The sequence below is a fragment of the Aristolochia californica genome, unplaced genomic scaffold, assembly GCF_029961685.1.
Source record: "Aristolochia californica isolate CCGP_79_NKW_82.1479 unplaced genomic scaffold, dmAriCali1.0.hap1 SCAF_7, whole genome shotgun sequence".
Classification (NCBI taxonomy): domain Eukaryota; kingdom Viridiplantae; phylum Streptophyta; class Magnoliopsida; order Piperales; family Aristolochiaceae; genus Aristolochia; species Aristolochia californica.
Window position 1 is genome coordinate 2,911,403 of NW_027182268.1, and position 17,636 is coordinate 2,929,038.

General features: G+C 38.2%; 2 protein-coding genes across 2 annotated transcripts; both read left to right on the top strand.

Moving 5' to 3' along the window:
* Positions 1–1,042: 1,042 nt before the first annotated feature.
* Positions 1,043–11,661, top strand: LOC137936075 (uncharacterized). The gene is made up of 20 exons (XM_068780606.1): positions 1,043–2,497; positions 3,625–3,828; positions 5,670–5,774; positions 5,867–5,932; positions 6,018–6,182; positions 6,327–6,401; positions 6,498–6,652; positions 7,251–7,386; positions 7,478–7,547; positions 7,673–7,800; positions 7,882–7,938; positions 8,055–8,240; positions 8,336–8,428; positions 9,071–9,156; positions 9,237–9,303; positions 9,380–9,446; positions 9,530–9,666; positions 10,642–10,733; positions 10,834–10,900; positions 11,347–11,661. Exons 1-20 carry the CDS (start codon positions 1,274–1,276, stop codon positions 11,509–11,511), a joined length of 3,345 nt encoding a protein of 1,114 aa, XP_068636707.1. The 5' UTR covers positions 1,043–1,273; the 3' UTR covers positions 11,512–11,661.
* Positions 11,662–13,358: 1,697 nt separating this feature from the next.
* On the top strand, positions 13,359–14,150 carry LOC137935882 (ethylene-responsive transcription factor ERN1). Its single transcript, XM_068780277.1, has one exon. It carries the CDS (start codon positions 13,359–13,361, stop codon positions 14,148–14,150), a length of 792 nt encoding a protein of 263 aa, XP_068636378.1.
* Positions 14,151–17,636: the final 3,486 nt, after the last annotated feature.

A 17,636-nucleotide genomic window follows, 5' to 3' on the forward strand; every position in this document is an offset into this window, starting at 1 on the left:
GGACGATCTGCTGGCTAATAAAAGATTTTCTTTTTACTTGTAAAATTCCCATAAATGATCGTGACAAGGTCTGCTTTTCACTAGTTCTCTACCTTTCGTTCTGGACTCCGTGCGAGTCGTTGCTGTCAACCAAATCGCAGATTACGAAATCCTCCCTGCTCTCCTAAATGGGAATCCATCATCTGTCGCGCCTGTCAATTCCATTACTTGCCTATAGTAGCTCCCTCAAATGTACGAAAGACGACGACTCGGGGCGTGGAATTCTACAGCTCAAGTCGCTTGCAATAAATCTCTGGGCGACGAATTCTCAGGTTTTGCTAGTTTTGATTTCCATTACAAAATGATCTTTCAAATACGAAAAAGAAAACTAAAGAATTGTCCACTTTCATGGCGTGTACACTACTATAACAGAGTCTCCTCGATTGGTTGGCCTCTGTCTTTGATTTTTTTTCTTCCTTTTTTCAGGTTTTAGTATTTGAAGACACAGGCCAGTTCCGGTGACCTGAGGATGACGACCACTTTTTGGGTGGTAAGCCCCACATTTTCATCGAGTGCTCGAATTTAAAATTGCTGGCTGGCGGTCATCTCTTGTCGAAGTTGATCAATCATCCCTTACGCAGAGTATTACCAAAACACCCTTATACCATCGAATATTATTAGTGTCTGATGCAACGAGATGCAATTAGACAAAAATAAAATAAAAAATATATAATTTGGAGAGAAAAAATATTTTCTATTGCTTGACAACAGATAATTATTTAGACAAAAGAAAATTTTCTCACTTCGCGAGAGAGGGTGCGATGGAGAAAGCGACCAGTTGCTATTCTGAACCGTGAGGAACTTCTCACCCTAAGCACGTCTTCATGGGAATAGGGAAGGAAAGAAAAACACGTGGCAAGCTCTAACTGGACAAATATTATCCGTACACCCGGAGTTCCTCACGGTTTCCCTCGCAACTCCGAAGCTACAAAGAAAACATGGGGTTTCCCTTTTTCTTTCTCATTCACAGCTAATGGCGCCTTTACGTGTTTTCTTTCATCTGTTTACTATTATCTCTCCTTATCTTTCTTAATTAACCTCGCCCCTTATCTTAACCCTAACCCTAACCCTAAAGCCCCAAAACCCACTGCCACTCTCCCCCATCAAAACCCTCCCCTTCCATCCTTACTTCCCCTCCTCTCTCCCCCTGGAGGCGTTCCCCGAGACTCAGAGGCGATAAAGATTGACAGCGGATTACCTCCATATTGTCTACTCGTCTCTACGTCCATCGGTCATGGCGGCGAACGATTCCACCCAGTTCCAAATTGCGGTTGTTTTGGGGCCAGACCCGGCGCCATTTGAGACGCTTATCTCCCACCTTATGTCTACGGGTAACGAGCAGCGGTCGCAGGCTGAAGCGCTATTCAATCTCTGCAAGCAAACTCAGCCGGATACCCTCGCTCTTAAACTCGCCCATCTTCTCCAGTCCTCTCCCCATGTCGAGGCACGGGCGATGGCCGCCATCCTCCTCCGTAAGCAACTCACTCGGGATGACTCCTATATCTGGCCCCAACTTGCACCGGCCACCCAGACGGCTCTCAAGTCGCTCCTTCTTGCCTGCGTGCAACGGGAGGAAGCAAAATCCATTTCCAAGAAGCTCTGCGATACCGTTTCTGAGCTCGCATCTGGTATTCTGCCGGAGGGGGGTTGGCCCGATCTTCTACCTTTCATGTTCCAGTGCGTTACATCCGATACACCGCGTCTCCAGGAGTCCGCCCTCTTAATGTTCGCTCAATTGTCTCAATATATCGGGGAAACCCTAATACCCCATCTGAATACCCTCCATTCTGTATTTCTTCAGTGTCTATCCTCATCCGTCTCTGCCGATGTTAGAATCGCTGCTCTGGGAGCGGCGATCAATTTCATCCAATGCCTATCCTCACCTGCCGAACGAGATCGCTTCCAAGATCTCCTCCCGGCTATGATGCAAACGCTTACTGAAGCCCTTAACTCAGGTCAGGAGTCTACGGCTCAAGAAGCTCTCGAACTTTTGATCGAGCTGGCGGGCACCGAGCCTAAGTTTCTTCGTCGCCAACTGGTTGACGTTGTCGGCTCCATGCTTCAGATTGCAGAGGCCGAGGGGCTGGAAGAGGGTACACGCCACTTGGCTATTGAATTTGTCATCACCTTGGCGGAGGCTAGAGAGCGTGCCCCCGGTATGATGAGGAAGCTTCCGCAATTTATCGGAAGGTTATTTAGTATCTTGATGAAGATGTTACTGGACATAGAAGATGATCCTGCATGGCATCATGCAGAAACCGAGGATGAAGATGCTGGCGAGACTAGTAATTATAGTGTTGGCCAGGAATGTTTGGATAGACTTTCCATTTCTCTTGGTGGGAATACCATAGTACCAGTTGCTTCTGAGCTTCTTCCTGCATATTTGGCTGCACCCGAGTGGCAAAAGCATCATGCAGCTCTGATCACTCTTGCTCAAATCGCTGAAGGTTGCTCAAAGGTACCTTGATCATAAAAATTGATGGATGACTTGCACTTTTTTTAATATATTCTCCTATTTTAGTTTAGGTTTATGCAGTTTTGAACCTAGGGGAAAGAAAAGCTCAAATTGTTGCGGGTAGATGTTAAGAGCTTAGATATTGACAGCAACTTTAGAATTGAGAAAAGAAAGCTCAAATTGTTACAGGTAGAATGTTAAAAGCTTAGATATTGACAGCAACTTTAGCATTGAGAAAAGAAAGCTCAAATTATTACAGGTAGAATGGTAAGAGTTTAGATATTGACAGCAACTTTTAGCATTGAGAATTGTTAATTAGCTCTTTCTGCAGTTTAAGCTGTGTACAAAGAATTTAAGTTGATCATCTTATCAGTAAGATCTTTAACTATTTAATAGTACGTATTAATTTGATCAACTTCTTTGAGTCCGTTTAATACAACTTAATAAGTTGGTTCTTAACTCTTCTAAGTTTAAAATATATTTTTTTGTTAATTTTAACTGTCATTCTCTTTTAGCGCTCCGGAAACTCTCTATCTATATGATTGAAATGGCTTTCTGTTTGACTTCTTTAGTGCACAGGTTCTTTTTGCTTTGCTGCTTTGGTTGTTTGTCTGTGTTGTAGTTCGTTCTTGTAATTTGTGGCTGAAACCTGGTTTTCTTAGTCTGCATTTTTTTTTTTTTTTTGTTTTTTCATGTCAAACTTCTATTTGAGTGATTCCCTGGTCAAGATTTTTAAAACAACTCACTTTTGTTCTCGAATTCCTAGTGTGCTTAGCTCTTTATTTATGTAAATTTGTGTTCCCTTGTTAGCTCTATATGTTTTTCGATTTTTAAGTAAAGATATCAAATCTTTCTTGACCAGTGGCATATATGTTTTGCGTTTACTAAGTTACTGGATTTGGTATTTTTTTGCTACTTTTTTTTTAATGCACATGCATGTATTCGGGAACTTTATTTAGAATACTTAGCTAGTATATTTTTTTTTGTTGTCTATACTTTTGTTATCTATGTCTTTTTTAAAATGTTTTTCTTGGGAAAGCTTGTTAAATTCATCCAATTTGATTGGTTGTGCTTTTCATATAAACTTTTCGTGCTGTTTACCTTTTCTCTATCCCTTTTATTGTATTCAGGTCATGATTAAAAACCTGGAGCAAGTGGTGAATATGGTTCTGAGCTCATTCCAAGATCCTCATCCACGAGTCCGATGGGCAGCTATTAATGCAATTGGGCAATTGTCTACAGACCTAGGACCAGATCTACAGCATCAGTATCATCAGAGAGTGCTCCCTGCTTTAGCCTCTGCAATGGATGATTTCCAAAATCCTCGTGTGCAGGTGCATAGTTTATGATATTGATTTAATTAATTGTCTAATTGATTTTTCATTTGTTTTTTGAATGTTGACTACACCCATATGCACTCTACACCTTTTCCTTCAATGACACTTAGAACACAAGACTTTAATCTGATAACATCATCATGTGATCATTGAGCTAAAGGTCCAGTCCACTGTCTAATTGATGATTTCATGATAAAAAAGACAAAATAAAACGGGTGATGCAAAATTTACAATTACGAACTTGTTTGCTTGTGTTTCCATCTCTCTGTTATGTGATATGGTTCTGTTACGTAGCAGTTTGCTTATCATTCAGTTTTTACTGTTGAAGAGATGAAAATGTACTTCTGAGAGTAGAACAACTGATCCTGTTTTATGTTGATGATGTTTGCTTGAATATTTTCATTTGATTATGTAATTATGTATTTTTAATGGTTTTGGATTTAGGTTATGATGTTAAAGAGTTGAGAGTAGGATATATGATAGTTTTCTTCACAGAATGATAAGGATGTATCAAATTGGTTTTCTCACTCCTTCGCTTAATATTTATATATACCCACACATATGCATATACAATGTGTACATAAAATTTTGTAAATATTCACTTTCTGTGCAATGAGTAGTGAAATGGAAAGGTAAGATTGATTAGCAAATTGGATAGAGATGCGGCATGGGACAAATATGTGTTAGATCTTATGCTATGCTTGTTGAGTAAAAAATTATATGTGGATGTTGTCATAATTTCTTATTTGTCTTTTAGCTAGTAAGACTGTCAAGTCCCAATTATTATGTTGTAATTAAGAGTGGTTTACTTTTCTGGAGGAAATTTCTTATCATATAGTTCAATAGAATAAAAAAAATAAGGACGTAGTACTAGTTTCCTGTTTGTTCTTTGCTATTGAAGAAAACCTGCAACTCGTAATAACTCTCAAAATGACCCAATGGTCTCAATGGATTAAGAGGGAGTTACATATTCTTAGGAAGTTTTATCTAATAAAGTTTTGCAAGCAACACCCTCTAGCATATCTGTGTGTTAAGCTATGCCAATGATTGCTCATATATGAATCATCTCTTCTGCCATCATTTGGTACCACTGGATCTCAAGTGATGGTGCCTTCAAAGAATATCTTTAGTTACCCTTGCCCTTAAATGGTGATGCAGATGATGGTATAAACTTGAAACAGATTGTATGAGTGAACCCTCCGACATTCACAAATTTAATTCATCCCTTTTGGTCAATGTTTTTTTGACTATTTTTTGAAGGTTGATGGAAATTGCTAATCTTTGTCATAAAGTGATTACCAGCAAAAGTACTCTTTAAGTGGTTTATCAAAATATGTTGTTTTATAAGCGTTCATTAGTTTTTGATTTTTGATGCGGTTATTTTTTATTGACTTTATCTTTGGATTTGCTGTCTTGATGCTGACAAGTTTGTTTAATTTGATTCATGATTTTAACATTGTTGTTTCTGAAGAAGAAATCCCCAAAAAACTATACTAATCCACATAAAAGAAGCATCCTTTAACTATATGTTTTTAGTGCATTGGGCCTTTGGTTCAATGGCCACATGGAAGGAGGGGGTGGGGGAGGTTCTAGTGTGAGATCTTCGGTTCAAGTATATGATGTTCAACATTCAAAAAAAAAAAAAAACTATACATTTTTTTTTTTTTTGCATTGGATGCAAGATTTTTGATTCAGTTATTCTCTGCATAGTACTACTAATAATTGTCATGAGTATAGTTCAGTGTGTGAGAGAGAGAGAGAGATCTCGAAGTGTTCACTGAAATGATGGGATTGGCACCATTGATGCTATTATCAATTGTATTCTTGTTGTTCTACAGGCTCATGCTGCTTCAGCTGTTCTCAATTTCAGTGAGAACTGCACTCCAGATATTTTGACACCATACCTAGATGGGATTGTGTCCAAACTGCTTGTACTCTTGCAGGTATGGCTTGTTGGAATTTGAATAATTGCAATCTTCACTTTAGTGTCTGTTTTCGCTGATCACTAAGCATATATTACTGTTGTGTCATTCAGAATGGCAAGCAGATGGTGCAGGAAGGTGCTTTGACTGCTTTAGCGTCAGTAGCAGATTCATCTCAAGTACTGTCTAATTACTGTTGTGGTTGTTTTATTTTATTTTGCTTATTTAACATCGTCTTACAGTGTATGGATGCTTTTTAATCAGGAAAACTTTCAAAAATACTATGATGCTGTTATGCCTTATCTCAAAGCTATTTTGGTGAACGCTACGGATAAGTCTAATCGCATGCTTCGTGCCAAATCCTTGGAATGTATTAGTTTGGTTGGAATGGCTGTGGGTAAGGATAAGTTCAGGGAGGATGCCAAACAGGTAAAGTTTTAAACTGTCACATGGCTATGTAAGTTGGAGTAACAAAACTTGTTTTTGTTCTTCATTGATAAAAAATGTCAATTATTGTAAATTGTCATATTTTTGCCTTTTTTTAATCCTATATTCTTGCTATTTCCCTTCTAGGTTATGGATGTTTTGATGTCATTGCAAGGATCTAATTTGGAGACTGATGACCCCACAACAAGCTACATGCTACAGGTACTGTATTATTTCCTGGCCCCTTTATGCTGTCTTGTTCTATTTATCTTTGTGTGGTTTTATAACATTGATTTTTTTGCTTCATCACCTTTGTAGGCTTGGGCTAGGTTGTGCAAGTGTCTGGGTCAGGATTTCCTGCCATACATGACTGTTGTAATGCCCCCATTGCTTCAGTCTGCTCGGCTTAAGCCAGATGTGACTATTACTTCTGCAGATTCAGACGATGAGATTGATGAATCTGATGATGAAAGGTTTGTTTACTGCCTTTTATTTTTATTTTTTTCATACAATTTTTTTTGTTTTAATTGATGAATGCTTGTATATGTCTTTATGTATTTTTTTGTTATATTTTGACTTCGTTGTACCTACATCCTTTGTTGAGTATGAACAACTCTTTTTCATTTGGTAAATTTGACAGAACAAATGCTCGGATTTACAAACATGATTTGTATGGGGATTACCTGAAACGTATTCCATTTGTCGTACCTTTTATTAACTTTGAGATTTAACTTTTATTGTTCCATGTTTTTATGTCTGTTGCCTGTGGATTTTCTTGGGCCATCGTAGTTACCAAATACCACATTGTATAGTGTGGTGGCCACTCTTTTTCTTTTTAGCTTCCGAGTATTTTTGGAAGGTTCATTCTGTAATGAAATCTTGATGGCCATTAAAAAGAAGAAATGAGTGAATTTTTATAGGTCTAAAAGCTCAGAACAATGAAGGTTTATTCGTTGTGTTTGGTTAAGACATATTTGCACTGGTGACCATGCATTCAGCAATTTTGGCCAAATTATTTCATTTCAAATTTTAGTTTTGTTTGAATTTTATATTTTTGTCTTTGGTTTGCAGTATCGAAACTATTACTCTTGGTGATAAGAGGATAGGCATCAAAACTAGTGTCTTGGAAGAGAAAGCTACAGCTTGTAATATGCTGTGTTGCTATGCTGATGAATTAAAGGAAGGGTTTTACCCTTGGATTGATCAGGTTGGTTAGTAAAAAGTTGTTTTTTATTAAGCTTTGGTACATATAATGAAAATGAATATTAAAACGCAAGTGTGATCCATGACTTCTGCAGGTTGCTCCGACTTTAGTTCCACTTCTTAAGTTTTACTTTCACGAAGAAGTCAGGAAGGCTGCCGTCTCAGGTACACATTTTTTTCTTTTTTGGTTTATAGTATTCTCTCTTCTCTTCATTTATCTCAATCTGGTAGAGAATAGGATATATTTTTATTTGCCTGGTTGCCTGATGTGATTTTCTGATATAACTCAGCCATGCCGGAGCTGTTGCGTTCAGCCAAATTGGCAGTTGAGAAAGGACAAGCTCAAGGTCGCGATGAGTCCTATGTTAAGCAGTTATCAGACTACATAATACCTGCTCTACTTGAAGCTTTGCACAAGGTCAATTCCCTAATATTTATGGTTATTAGGCTGTTGTTTTTTAATCTTTGTATCTTCAACTGAACTGTACTTGGGTGACAGGAACCTGAGACTGAAATTTGTGCTAGCATGTTGGACTCTTTGAATGAATGTATACAGGTTGGCTTTTATTTTATTTTATTGCTTGGCTCTCTACTGGTTTATCTGTTTACAATGTCTGTGTTTTTTGTTTCTGTGTTTTGATGACTCACTGTTGTTTTTTTGCTTTCTTCCAGATATCTGGGCGACTGTTAGACGAAAACCAGGTGAGGCTTATAGTGGATGAGATAAAACAGGTTATAACTGCTAGCTCAACTAGAAAAAGAGAAAGGGCAGATAGGGCCAAAGCTGAAGATTTTGATGCTGAAGAGGGGGAGTTGCTAAAAGAAGAGAATGAGCAGGAAGAAGAAGTCTTTGATAAAGTTTGTCTTGCAACTTTTCATTGTTCTGATTTTTTCTGTTGGCAAGTTTTTTCTTTTTTCTTAAACTGATCACATTTATTTGTTGATATGTGCAGGTTGGTGATTGCTTAGGCACATTGATTAAAACATTTGGAGCTTCTTTTTTGCCTTTCTTTGATGAACTATCTTCATATATGACACCTATGTGGGTAAGTTGGCTTTTGAATTTGTGCATGTGATTGTCATATATGTGATTTGTAATGTGGTTTTATCTATTATTGCTGTTACCAGTGAGGCGATTATAACATGTTTAATAAAATTTGTGGGTTACATTATATTGTACGAGCTTGTACAAATTATTGCTAGTTGCACTCTCTATGATTGATACCTGTTCCCAATGGTGGAGATGAATCTGTTGTGTTAGACAAGTGTTGTGGATGGATGGAAACAAAAGCCAGTTTCACTAGTATTTTGGTACCTGAACCAGTGGGTAAGGTGGTTAAATGAATGGTTGGGGTTTTTTAGTTACATATTACCTTCATGGAATGTCTATACTTGTTGAGGAATTAAACCCCCTCCCTCTCCCCTGACACACACACACACTCACACACAGACAAAAATACTAAGAAACCAACCCAAGATAATGCAGGTGATGAATGTGACTGCTAGACATTATGTTTCATTACATGTTAGGTCTCTTTCTTAGTTTCAGTACCTTTAAATGGTGCAATGTTGTTACCGTTCAACATTAACGAACAATTCATTTCCGAGCTTGGAACAGAAAATATTTTTCTGAATTATATCTTTCTTTCTGTTCATTTAGAGATAACTATATATTGCTTTACTTTCAGGGCAAGGATAAAACAGCCGAAGAGCGACGAATTGCAATTTGCATTTTTGATGATGTTGCTGAACAGTGTAAAGAAGCAGCTCTCAAGTAAGCATGAAAGTAATATTGTGTTTCTGTTGTAGTTCATTCTCTTTCTGTTTCACTGACTAAGCTATTTGTTTGAGCAGATACTATGATACTTATGTTCCATTTTTGTTGGAAGCATGCAATGATGTAAATCCAGATGTTCGACAGGTTTGATATAAGGTCCTTTTCTTCTCTCTGCTTGTAGATGTCTTGTACATAACTCTTGAAACTGAACTATATTCAGGCTGCGGTTTATGGAATTGGCGTATGTGCTGAATTTGGAGGATCTGTGTTTAAACCCCTTGTGGGAGGTATCTTATTTGATTTATTTACTTTGGTTTAAGTTTCACTAATAGAGCTGTTTTATTGACATTTGTTTGTTTTGGATTTACAGAAGCTCTTTCCAGGCTAAATTTTGTAATAAGGCACCCAAATGCACTACATTCAGACAATGTAATGGCATATGACAATGCTGTATCAGCCCTAGGAAAAATTTGCCAGTTCCATCGTGACAGTATAGATGCTGCACTGGTAGGCTCTTTCTCATTTTGATAATTTCTTGTGTGAATTATTTTAATAGCTTGCTGCATCCAATAAGCAAATTCTGTATATGTTTTCCCAGCTGGGCTTACTTGCTTCATGGTTTTAATAAATGGAAAGTCGACTGAGATCTGTTTTTTGAAGTAGTAAAAATACTCTATTTGCAGAAATTTAGATTGGTTGTGCACAGTTTGAAATTTGATGGTATTATAGCATTATCTTTGGTGGTTTCCATCAACAATAGTTGCTCACTGAAGTCGTTTGCACAAACCGCATGCTATAAATAAGGATAAATTGAATAACTACTCCAACATGAAAAAACTACTGGTTTGATAAATTGTTTTAAAATTAAAGAGGTATTGGTTACAGACATTTGTTGAATATGAAGGCCTCGCAAAAAAAAATATTGTTTTTTTTAAGTGAGATTGGAGTTGTCATTTTGTGTTTAGAATTTGCAAATTATATCTGCTCATGACTACGTAAAGGCTAATAACGTGTGGATTGGGCCTTTGACTCTGCTACATTTTTTTTTTTTTTTTTGGTTGGGGGGAGGGGAGCTTCTAGTGTGAGGTCCTGGGTTCATGTCTCACTGGGGGGTAGAGGGGTGTATTGTATGCTGTTATCAGCATTAAAAAAAAAGATGCTAATATTATTAAACAGAGAGCAAAATAAACTTACAAGTTGTTTTTTAAATTCTTGCTATTCGAAAAAAAAAAAGATGAAGTTACTTTTATTATCAAATTGCTTAGCCAAGTTTTCCTTAGTAATTCATATCGGCGGAGTCTTCTTACCAAGCATCTGTAACTTTGGGAGCTTGCCTAAATTCATTTAGAAACTGAGTTTGGACGTTTATTACTTTCTACAGGGTTCTGTCATCTTTATCTATTAGTACACACTTTATTGTTTATCCACAGGATTCCCTAACTGTAGTGTGCTGAGGCTTCTAGCGACATCTATTGTTTGCAGGTTGTTCCTGGCTGGTTAAGCTGCTTGCCTATTAAAAGTGATTTGATAGAGGCTAAAGTGGTTCATGATCAACTTTGTTCTATGGTCGAGAGGTATTGCTGATTGATAAGACACAAGAACATGCAACACTAAATTTAATAAATTTTTCCTCCTGAATTGTCATCTGTTACAATTGCTGTCTATTTGATACAGGGCTGATATGGAGCTTCTTGGCCCAGACAACCAATATCTTCCTAAAATTGTTGCTGTGTTTGCTGAGGTAATCTCTTATTCTTGTATGTGCTTTTCTGGATCTTTTAACTATTGCTGATGGAAGCAATGATGGATTAAAATTGAGCTGTACATAACAGCCTTGAGCATATTTGACACTGTTCAAAATTTTCGACACTGGCCGAAAAAAGTTGTGATAGACTTGATTGATAGTGGAAGCATTCATGATCATTTCCTTTAATTTTCCATTATTACTGATTAACTTCTGTAGCTATTTAAGTGAAAAAGTAGAGTTCTGCATTTCTATTATCTTAACAAACTTTATCATTCACTCACATGTGGTTCAGCTGTTCTGATTCCTTTGTTCACGAATTCAAAGATGGTCTAGCAGTCTCGTTGTCACTTTAATTTCTATTAATATATTCTGTGGCGATTACTTTTTTGCCTTTTCCAATAGCTTTGAACAAAGTTCTGTTTGTTGTATTGAAAATGCAGGTTTTATGTGCGGGCAAAGACCTTGCTACGGAGCAAACCGTAAGTCGGATGATTAATCTTTTGAGGCAGCTTCAACAGACAATGCCTCCTCAAGCCCTAGCGTCAACCTGGTCTTCCTTGCAACCCCAACAGCAGATTGCACTGCAATCCATCCTTCCTTCCTAGATAATTGATTTGGCCGCTTTGTCTGTTTTATATGTTTGATTATCCCATTCTTTGCATGAGGTGTATCCATTCATCACTCGGATTTTTCTGCAATGTGGCTTGATGAGCGAGGGCAAAAATAAAAAAAAAAAAAAAAAAAAAAAAAAAAAACGAAGAAAGTCCTGTGAGTTGAAGATGGTGGTTTTGGTGTAGAATGTGTATTATAATACCATTGCGAAAAGTGTTTTTTCATTGTGGTCCCTGCTGCTGCAATATCGAGCGAGGGAACAGGGTTGGGGTCTGTAATTTTGTTCATTGGTAATGGTGGGTATGGCATGAGGAAAGGGTTATGGAAGGGAATACTTGAATTGTGTTTGAGGCAATTCTGGTGGCAGTTTTGTTGTTTCTTGATCTTTTTTTTTTTTTTTTGGGCTTTTCCAGCGGAAGGATATTGAGTATGAGTTAATATTTGTTGGCAGCGACATACATTTTGTTCTTTCATGTTTATAAAATATACGAGTAATAAGTGTTTTTTTTTTTTTTTTTTTTTTTTAACAGTTGGCAATGCTTTTGCTGTTACATGGTAACTAGTTCGCTCTATATTTGGTCGTTGCCTTTCTTTTGTCTTTTCCGGCGTAACTTATGTTTGACACAAACTCCCATGTACTCTCCATTTTACTTCAGAGTCTTCATGTTTCAACTCTCACTTACGTTTTTTCACTATTAAGTTTATAAGAGAAGTTAAATTTGTTTAAAAATGTCTCTTGCTATGAAAGAATTGGATTTTTTCCACATTTAATGATAAATTTCTAATTTTCTCGCAATATTTATTCTTCCCAAAAGCTGTACTTTCTATTGACGACATGTTTCATCAGGAAAAGACTTTTTCATTTTGACTATGAAATTTTTGCAGCCACCAACAATAATTTCTTGTAGTAGCAAGGGCCCTTCCATCATCTGAGGACAGAGACAAGGTGTCTCTGTCTGAAAACCCTTGTTGGTTCCAAAGGTTTGTTTCCATCCCATACGAGACGTGAATCGAAACGTCTCGACCTCTCTAAAAGGGGGAAAATAAGGAGTTTTTTTCATGGATATCCTTGAAGGCGTTCTTGATGGATGCCCACTATCAACAATGAACTGCCATAATATAATCCCAAGTCCCAGACTCCCAATAATGTGAAATGCTCTCCATCTTTTCTCGATAGTGCCTCCCAAACTATTCTTTCCTTTTACGACTTTTGATTCCTTTCATTATCTCTGGACTCAAAAATGAGAAATAGGGTCTAAACTATGGGAATAAATAAATGATCGATTCATCGGAGTTGCGACAAACACCGTGCACGTTATTCCGCCAACGTCCACCACCTCAATTCTCATAGTTTCGTATTTGGATGCATTCATCCCCGTCCTCGAATGCAGCCAAGTGGCAACCAGGCGTGCTTCTTCTCCCTCGTTGACGCTGGCTCAAGACCAGGCCAAACTCGATTATCGACAGTTAATAATCTCTTCATTCTCCTTCTGGCTTTTTATTTTTTAATGGAGTAGTAGTATTTTGGAGGTTATATCGTAAAGAAAAATGGTTAAAGAAGGATACAAATAGTCTTAAGGAACGTGACATAAAGAAGGAAACAAAAATAAGGTTAGGAAACTCAGTCCAAGCCTCCAAGGGCCTTAAATATCCATAAAACTCCAATTCATAACCAGACGAGAAGAAACAGACGAGACGACCACTATCTTGAGTTTCTCTCTCCCCAAATCCTCCTCTTCTCTTAAATAAAAGCATCGTCTCCCACCTCATCACAGCTAGCAAGCGCGCAGTCGAAAGCAATATTCCCCTCTTCTCCAATATGCAACTCCATTTCCAGCAAATGACTGCAACAGCTAAGGGCAGCCGATTCAAGGGAAGTAGTAGTAAAGGCAGGAACGCCAACAAGTTTGTGGGGGTGCGGCAAAGGCCTTCGGGAAGATGGGTTGCAGAGATCAAAGACACAACGCACAAGATCAGGATGTGGCTGGGGACTTTCGAGACTGCGGAAGAAGCCGCCCGAGCCTACGACGAAGCTGCCTGTCTTCTTCGTGGGTCCAACACTCGAACCAACTTCATCACCCACGTATCATCCAATTCTCCCCTTGCTTCTCGCATTCGTAATCTTCTCAATCACAAAAAACCAACAAGGCAAGCATCCCTCCCTTCTTCTTCTGCTTCTCCTAGTACTACTACTGCTGCGCCTTCCACGAGTAGCATCTCGAATTCTACCGCGACTACAGCAACAACCAGTACCACCAGCAGTTGCGCGTCTTATGACAGTGACACGAAGACCCTGATCTTTGAGGATGACTATCGACCAGACATGATCCACTGCAGCGAAGATTTCACAGCCGATGGTTCATCTGACCAGGATTTCTCCTGGATTTTGGGACCTGGGAACGACAGATTTTCGTTGCCCCAAGACTTAATGGAGCTACCAAAACAAATGGTATTGCCGGATAACGTCAGCTCAGATCAGCTCACGGTGTTTGACCGCATGAAGGTGGAAAGACAGATCTCTGCTTCGTTGTATGCCATTAACGGGGTCAACGAATACTTGGAAGCCGTTCATGAACCATCCGACGGGTTATGGGATCTCCCTCCTCTCTGCCAATTGTTCTGCCAAACCTGATCTTGGTTGTTCCTTCTGTTATCTAATTAATTTCTTCTTCTTCCCTTCTTCAAGAGTCCGGACATTTCGAAAAGGACCGTACGTTGACGGCGGACATTTTTCGTGATCAACTCGGTAATCGAATTCCTTTAACAATTAACTCTATATATTATCTGAATTCCTAAGTCTCTCTCTCTCTCTCTCTCTCTGGCTGGTGTTCCTGAAGAATAAAGAAGTCGCCTCATTTGACTGTGCCTCATCGAGGCTGTCAATCACGATGATGTGTCCATAGCTCATGGTTCTTCACTATAGGGTTGAGCTCTTTTTAAAAAAGCCATCACGCGCTGTGCGGGGATCGTCGTTAGTTTCACCGAAGTTCCGTGAAAGTCGAAACTAAAAGCTCTCCTTCGTGTCCAAGTCCGCTGCAGCGTTTCTGCAGGGATTTGCCACCCAATATTAATACGCAAAATCAGTGCAGTCTTATGAAATTAAAGCGGTCATTGGGAGTTCGTATGCATCTCCCACAAATTCCAGTGGAGTTTTGAGATGGGCATAGGAGAGCATTGGGACTCCACAATGCTATTTTCCCTCATTGGGTGGACTTTTTATAGAGCTGAAGGTGGAAAAATTAAAATCCTATATCGAGGATTAGATAACTTGTGAGCTACTTGATGTGGATATCATTTTGATCAACAACTCATAATTTTTTTTAATTATTTTCTCATAATTTTTGAGAAATCAAAGGACAAAAGGTTATTTTCTGGGTAAAATGGCTAGTTTTGGGAATTGTTAAAGATTAAGAAGCTTTACATTTAAGTTAGGTTCCATTTGCTGCCTGAGATACACTTATGCTTGCCCTCCTCCAATGTTTCTTCTATTGATCTTAGAGTTCATCCCTTCTTGTTTTTTATTCTCTCTCTTCACTTCTCTTCTGATCTTCTTCATCCCCCTCCTATCTCCTTCCTCAGATCAATTAAGAAACTTTTGGATTAATGCCCTAGAATTTGACATGGTTTTAGAGTATTGACTTGATATAGTTTGAGTACAATGAATCTCTATTTTTAATAGATAAATCAAGTAGAATCCAATTATAATTAAACTAACTTTGTCTCGGTTATATCCAAAGTCTGCCACTTAAAGATAAATCATAACTCAATTAAATAATTAAACATAAATAAAAATTTAGCATAACTAAAAAACACTTGTAACTGAGACTCTTCTTAGACTCCACCATATTAATTTTGGCTATGTAAAACTTTTTGCTGTAAGAGTCATTTAAGAATCTTGAGAAAGTCTCGAATTTCTCGACTAACGGGATGCCGACTGGTATTCAAATTTCATTACTTTTGCTTTCTGGACCAACTATCCAAAACTAAATCAAACTTCTCAGTGAAAGTTGGTTGTGGCCTAATCTCTTGGTTTTTTCCGCCTATGTGAGTCTTTCTTTGTCGGTCTGATTTTCCCTCTTCCCTCCTTGTCACTAAATCAAATTGCAGATTAGAAGATAATTAAAGGGCTCCCATTAAAAGTAATTGCTACATGATTACAAAAAGACCTTCCACCAATGATTTATATACACAAAAAGCCCTAAAAGTAAATAAAATTATTAGTCTCAGAAATTGTAGGTGTCCCGTCGACCTCATTCATAAATCCGTTTGGTGCATACTCACCTTTTAAGAGCTTTAGAGTTGGACTCAATGGGATTTTCAATATTGTGGGAAAGGAGAGGATCAACCAAGCTTGAACTTGAATATGTTAGAGTTTGACTTGATTAGCATACTTCTAACAAATTGGAGTCAAGCTTGAACCCAAAAAATTTAATCGAGTTTGAGCATGAGTTTGAGCCGTGTTCGAACTCCAACCTATATTTAAAACTTAAAAAAAAAAAAAACAAAAAGAAGAGAATATTGTGGGGACTTTGGTACTATTGAACTGCAATGTATTACATAGGATTCAAAGACTTTGTAATATAACATGTTAATGTATAATAACCAAACTTAATAGACTTAAAAGAAAAAACAAATACCTCCATCAATAGTGTTTATTCTATTAGCAAACAATCATATTAGATGTTGAGGAACCCAAAAGAGTTGAACGATCGATCGTCTTTGAGGTTTGAGGTAAATAAAAACTACTATCAACTAATTAAAGAGGGAATTAACAAGAGTAGTTAAGAGTAAATGGTATTTTCGTAAAAAAAGAATCTATGCTATAACGAGGCTGCTCATGAGCTAACAAGCCAAACTTAAAAAATCTTATGTTTGACTTGTTATACTTCACGAGCTTTATTTCAAATTTAAACTCAAACCGAACTCAAGTAAAAATTGAACTTGAGTTTTTTTTGAGTTGAACTTGAACGGTTTAGTGCCCGTTTGGCTTGGTGCCACCCCTAGTAGGAGCCATGGGCTTATGTTTTATAAATCATTGGATAACATTACAATTATCATCATCGCCTCATATTTTTGTTTTATCAGCCATGGGCCCTAGGAGAGGTTAAAAACGTTTGAATGGCTTCTCAAATAAATTACCTCCAATGACACCTGAAAATTAGAAATCGGCCCATCTTCAACGCAACTTTGCCGCTTTACTCCAAATTTAAATTTCGAAAATACAAAAAACTGTGGCAAACTTCTCCCTCTCCGCATCTAAACCAAAGACTGAATTTTTTTGCACAAGCCCTTCCCCCGCCGCCTCTAAAAACGATTCCCTCTCTCAGATGCAAATGCATAATATGCCGCCGGAAACTCTCTCTGTTACCGCAGCTCCTGAAGAAGCTCAAGATTGAGAAAACACAAATCTTTATCTTATCTCTTTCTTCTCTGGGATCGAGAGAATATAATGCCGGAAGCGAGAGACAGACTGCCTGGACGTGGGGCCGTAGATTCATCTTCTGCTTTTCGGATTCGGCGAGGTCATTATGTTGCTGACAGATCGAGGAATGGAAATGGAGTTGATCGATCTGTGTCAGACAATAAGGAGAACATTCCCCCGGAGATTTCTAGATCGAGGCGTCGCCGGGTTCGTCACAAGAAAAGCCCATTGCCATCTTGGTACCCGCGTACTCCACTCCGTGATGTTACCGCTATTGTTGCTGTAATCTCCTCCACCTCATTTACCTCTTTTTTTTCTTTGTTACTGTCAATGGTCGGTTGATGGATTGACACCGTATTGCGATACCATGCCAAAGAAAATGCAGATCGCCAGTATTTCTTTAATTTTATTTGAGGTTTTCCTTCATTTTCCTGATGCAATCGCTCCCTGTATTTGGACTTCCTTTTGGCCTTACCGTGTGGAGCTTTCTGGCCTCAGTTTGGTGAGAATTGCAAAACCGTAAAGGCATTTTAGAGGTTACCGGTGCATTCTAATAGCCTCCCGTTGATTTTAAACCAATTTGTTCGTTCCTACGTTTTGTGTTCCACTGACCGGAGCTGCCATTTGGCCTTTTCGATCCTTTTCAGCAGGTAAATAGGAGGCCCAGATAGCTTTTTAAGTGCTTTTCTGTGGATG